Consider the following 5,946-nt stretch of genomic DNA (forward strand, 5'->3'; position numbering starts at 1 on the left):
CTACTTCCAAAAGATCAGCTACTGGAAACCCCGTGGAGCACGGCTCTCCTCTGACATACAGGGGTCTCCCTGAATTAGAATCACTCCACGAGCGGACAAACCACCAATTCTGCGAGCAGAGGATAGTCCACTAGAGGGCACCAGCAGATTCCCTAATTTAAAGAAAAAAAACAACAGATTCAGACTCCCAGTGACCCCATAGGACAGAGTGGAACTGCCCCATAGGATTTCCAAGGCTGAGGGGGAGTGGATAACGGATTTGGCTGCTAACCGAAGTGGAAGTGCTTCCGACTCACCAGCTGCTCCATGGAAGAGAAATGGGACAGTCGGGTTCCATAGAGATTCACATCCTTGGACCCAATAGGGGTCCTACCAACTCAGTGGCAGTGAGTTTTTATTGTTGGCTTTGTTTTGCTTTGTTTTTGAATCTTCACAAATTTGTCTTGAAATAAATACAGCCAGATTACTCCTTAGAAGTGAGAATGGAAAGATTTCATCTTACACTTTCAGGCATATTACCAGGAGGGACGAGTGCCTGGAGAAGGATGTCATGTTTGGTAAAGTAGGGGGTCAGCAGGAAAGAGGAAGGCACTCAGCGAGATAGACTGACACAGTGGCTGCTTCAATGGGCTGCAACCATCGCACTGACTGGACAGCACCCAACACCAACTACAACCTGTACAGAAGGAGAGTGCAACGATACACCTTTCTCCCACAGAGCGGCTGGCGGGTTCGAACCAATGACCTTAACCACTTAACCACTGCACCACCAGGGCTCCTGGTTCCTTCATATAAACATCACATTTCAGAGAACATTTGATGGTATTGAACACCGTTATCATCCCTGAAAGGAAAGTTCAACATACAAGTCTCCACAGTGGGGCTCTCACAGGTTAGTGGTAGAGTTAGGAAGATGTGTAAGTAGACGGCCTTCCTCAGACCTGTGTGGGCTGTGATAAAGAAGGAGGATTCGGGAGTGGGGGAGGTTCTAGTCCCTGTCTGTGCTGACCCAGGGAACAGAAATTGTTATGTGTTTAAGGGGAGGGAATGTGCCTTCCCCTGCAGTGATGTTTGAGAAAGGGCTCCTCTGGGAGGGATGTAGGTATGGGTATTTTCGTCAAGACTTTGCTAGTCGGCATGGGCAAGAGACACAGGGAATCGCTTCTCTGAGTGGCTCACAGGATGAGGCTGAGAACACTGAGGAAGCTGGGGGAAAGAGGTACGTGGACAGGACAGCCCAGAGGGAAAGGCCCTGAAACTGCCCCGAGAAGGAGGTAAGGTGTGTGGACAGGACAGCCCAGAGTGAAAAGCCAACGAACATGCCAAGGACCGAGGGAGATGCCCCAGGGCATTGAGGGGCTCTGTCTTCATCCTAGTCCTTTTGTGTGGGCACACGAGCCTGCCCAACGCACTGAACATGCACAGGGTGAGCGGAAGAGATCCAAGGGGAGGTTCCAGGAGGAAGGGTGGGGACAACAGACTCCCAAGACAAAGATATTGGGGACTTGGGTTCAGCCCCTTTGGCACCTTGGGTGATATAAGGAACGACAGACCAGAGCAGCTTCAGTGTCAAAGGGACAGGCTAGGCAAAGCTGTGTGTCTGAGGAGCATTCATTAGCTGGAGGAAAGGCTAAAAAGAAAAAAAAAGTTGCCATGGACTCAGTTCTGGCCCACGACAACCCCATGTGCATCAGAGCAGAGCGGCGCCCCTGGGTTCTCCTGGGGCCATCTTAACGGAAGCAGCTAACCAGGCCTTCCTTCCACGTGCCCCCGGGTGAGTTAGACCCTTCAACCCTTCAGTTAGCAGTCACACACAAACCCAGCGACCTCCTGGACTGGGTATGGGCCAGTAAGACAGGCCTGACTGAGCTGTTACACACAGGGCCGCTTAAAGAGGGTGCAGCAGACAGCCTGATGTCAAAGCCCTGACTTTTCGCGCGGAGGCAGGACTTCTCAAGCAGGAAAGTGCCGTGTAAATCCTATGGGCGGTCCACGCGCTCACGGCCCTAAGTGAGGGTCAGGTATGTCTACCTGCGGGCATCCTCAAGGGCCGCGGTTCCCACGCGCCTGCGCCTTTCAGAGCAGGGATGACTCTGGCCCAGGCGCAGACTTACGCAGCCTGTGATCTGGTCCCTGGGCGGTGCCGCCTGGTAGCCCCGCCCCGAGCAGAGAGGAAGTCCCGCCTCACAGCAGAGCTGCAGCTGCCAGGAGCAGGAGCCGGGCTGGCAACCCCGGGACCCACCATGCGCGCCCGGTTGCTCTCCTGCGCGCTCCTCTGTCTCCTGGGGACAGGTGAGCCCCGAAGACGCATACAGGGGAGTGCTGGGCCCTGGCAGCCCGAGCTGGGGGCTGCAAGGGCCCGCTCTCCATGGCCCTGACTCCGCCTGTGTCTCCCCAGTCCCCGCGGAGGCCAGGGTGACCCAAACCCCAAGACACCGCATCGCCAAACGCGGGGAGACGCTGAAGGTGGACTGCGCACTTAGAACCTGGGCCACGACGCCATGTACTGGTACCGGCAGGACCCGGACCGCGGGCTGCGGCTCCTCCACTACTCCATCAACACTGAGATCCTGCGGGAGGGGGAGCTCCCCGAGGGATACCAGGTGTCCAGAACTGAGAAAGCGCGCTTCCCGCTGACGCTGGAGTCCACGGTCCCCAACCAGACCACCCTGTACCTCTGCGCCAGCAGCTTGTCCACAGCGCGGCGGGCTCTGCAGCTTCCTGCACACAAAGGTTTTCACGGAGAGCAAGCCGGGCCAGGAGGCGCTGCAGCAGAGCCCGGCCACAGGACTCCCACCTGCAGCCAACCCCAGCTCTGCCTAGGCAGCGGGCTGGCCCACGGTGCAAACCAGCTGGTCAGGATCATCGAGGCAGGAAGAGCAAAGGAGGGCAGTCCCGTGCTGGTGCAGAGAGGCCTCTTCTAGCTCGGGGCCCCCTGCAGCCCGACCTCTGCATCAGCACTGTTCCGGTTCCCTAGTGCCTCTGACAGGAATATACCACGAATGGGATGCCTTATCAAACAGGAGTTTATTCTCTTACAGTTTGGAGGCTTTACTCCAAGTTCAAAGTGCCAGGCTCTAGGGGCTGGTGAAAGCACCTTGACCTTGGGGTCCAGCTCTGCCTCCTGCTCCCGGACCACTGGAGCTAGAGGCGTTTCTTCACACAGACAGCTGCTGGCTGCTGAGGCTGACAAGCCTAAGGTTGACAAGTAAAAAGACACAGTCCTGATGTTACCAAACCACACGGCAGGTCATTAACTTAAGTCCATTGTAAGTCCCAAGGTCGACAGAGCATGCCAGGCTGCTTAGCAACGACACGGCTACATGCAGGGTCCAAGTATGCAATAGGCTAGAGACCATTCCCAAGGCTTCTCCTTAAATACAGACCACATCCCAAAGGCAGCTACTCAGCTGCTTGTGGTAGATCCCACCATGAAGTTGATTGCTAGTCTCATCATGGGGAATAACTACCACCAGCTGCCCAGCCACTCAACCAGGCCCAGCCAAGTTGACACACAAACATAACCACCACAAGCACCATTGTCACCCAGACCCAATCTGGGTTTTCATTCTGCTCAGCTGACCAGACAACCTCAGTCCAGGTGCACTCCTGGCTGTGGTGGTGTTGGGGGGATAGCACCTTCTAGCTTGTTGACCAATCTGACATCTTCCTCCCTCTCAGCAGACCACCCCTACTCACACACACACTGCCAGATGCCCACCCAATGACTCTATGGGTCATCCGAACTGTCCACTCCTTCCTCACCAGCCTGCGGGGCACCCTAAACACATCTGAGAACTAAATGCCTCAGAGCTTTTACTAGGGTGGCTAACCTCACCAAGAACACAGCAGGGAATAAACCTCGTCCTGCGCCTGGATTCCTCTAACCCTTTCCCAGGTGTGTGACCGCCTGCAAGTGTGCCCTGCTCGCACCCACAACCTTCCGGCTTAAAACCCTTCCAGGCCTTTCCACGAGCTCAGCTGCATCCTCACGGCCCTGTGAGTTTGCAAGTCCTCCAAGACCCTCCATGGCCCAGCCTCTGCTCACCTGCCCACCTTCCTCCTTGGGACACCCCTTCTGCCTCCTTCAGTCATCACACTGGGTGTGGGCTCACACACACACACAGATTGATGCTCCCTGGAGGAAGGGGAGGCCTCCGTTCTCTAGTGGCTGAGGGAAATGCATGTGGGCAGAAACAATGACATCATAGACAACCACCCCACCCCACCCTGTGTCTGAGGAGGACCTGTTAACCATCAATGTTGCCATGGGGGCCAGGCTCCTTTGTGGTGTGGCCTTTTGTTTCCTGGGAACAGGTAAGTCCTGGGAGTTCATTCAAACCCCTGTCCTCTGATTCCTGCCATGGACATGTGTTTTCCTCTCACCAGGCTCTCTGTGGGCTCTTTCTCACCTCCTCTCCCCCTCACAGGCCTCATGGGCGCACAAGTAACCCAGACCCCGAGATATCTGGTCCAAAGGACAGGGAAGAAAGTCTTGCTGAAATGTGTACAGAATCTGCAACATGACCGAATGTTCTGGTATCGGCAAGACCCGGCTATGGGGCTGCGGCTGATCCATTACTCATATGAGGTCGGCAACACTGAGGAGGGAGACATCCCTGATGGGTACAACGTCTCCAGGAAGATTCAGGAGAGCTTCCCCCTGACCCTGGAGTCAGCCAGCCTCAACCAATCGGCTGTGTACCTGTGTGCCAGCAGCGAAGCCACGGAGACGTACGCCCACATCCTCCCTGCACAAGAAGGGCTGCTGCTGGCTCCATGGCACGTCGTGCCCCACGTGACATGAGACACCCAGCCTGCTGGCACACGTCTGGGCGGGCAGAGCAGGGGAGAGAGTCAAGCCCCACTGCCCGCCTTGCTAAGCCAGGGGTCTCGCTGAAGTTAACGGCCCAGCTTCAAGTGTGGTCTCCAACCCAAGTCCACGAGGCTCTACCCCCACAGGAGAAGACAGCCCTTCAGCGTCCACACTGCAGGCATGTGCTGTGTCTGTGTCCTTCCCTTCCTGGCCCACATCCCGTTGCTAGCAAGCCCATCCAACTCACGGCCCCACGAGTGTCAGGGTAGAGCCATGATCCACCGGGTTTTTCCGGCTGTAATCGTTAAGGAGGCCGGTTACCAGGCCTTTCTTCTTCAAACCTGACGCCTTTAGACCAGCAGCTGAGGGTCTGTGCTGCTCTGGGACCGTTTCCTATGCCAGGGCCTCTTGTTAAGCATTCTCTGCTTTGTCGGCCTCTTTGCTCTTGGCTGATGCATCACTAGAGGGTGCTAGCACACTCTAAACTCTTCAGGTAAACTTTCGTTTCCACGTGTGGATTCAGGAGAGCCCTGGTTGGAACTGACTTCTGTTCACTCACGTTAAAAAGATCTAATTTTCAAAACCCTTCTCCAGGTGCTCATAATGGTCAGTGATGTCTTGGAAGCAATTCTGGCCAGAGGAAGAGAAAAACATGATGCAGAAAGTCATAAAAATTAGTGAGGCTATGTCCTACCCCGGAGCCCTGATGGCACAGTGCTTAAGGGCCTGACTACTAAGTGAAAGGTGGGAGGTTCTAACCCACCAGCTGCTCTGCAGGAGATGAATGTGGCAGTGGGCTTCTGTAAAGATTACAGCCTTGGAAACTCTCTGGGGGAGGGCTACTCTGTCCTCTAGGGACACTGTGAGTAGGCACCAACTCCACAGCAGTGGGTGTGGTTTGGGCTTTGTTTCCCTGAAGATTGACAGCCTTGGAGACCCTGTGGGCAGATCCACTCTGTCCTCTAGGGGCGCTGTGAGTCAGAATCGACTCCAGGCAGTGGGTGTGGTTTGGGCTTTGCTTCTGTGAAGATTGACAGCCTTGGAGACCCTGTGGGCAGTTCCACTCTGTCCTCTAGGGGCGCTGTGGGTCAGAATGGACTCCAGGCAGTGGGTGTGGTTTGGGCTTTGCT

General features: G+C 55.6%; 1 gene segment (V, D, J or C); it reads left to right on the forward strand.

The window, feature by feature from the left end:
* Positions 1–4,268: 4,268 nt before the first annotated feature.
* Positions 4,269–5,946, forward strand: part of LOC103210670 — a 60,199-nt gene continuing 58,521 nt past the window's right edge. Inside the window, 2 exon segments of the C gene segment in view lie at positions 4,269–4,317; positions 4,431–4,734. Of these exon segments, the coding sequence occupies positions 4,269–4,317; positions 4,431–4,734 (353 nt within the window).

Source organism: Orycteropus afer, unplaced genomic scaffold, assembly GCF_000298275.1.
Source record: "Orycteropus afer afer isolate SDZICR_OR568_19922 unplaced genomic scaffold, OryAfe1.0 scaffold00638, whole genome shotgun sequence".
NCBI lineage: Eukaryota > Metazoa > Chordata > Mammalia > Tubulidentata > Orycteropodidae > Orycteropus > Orycteropus afer.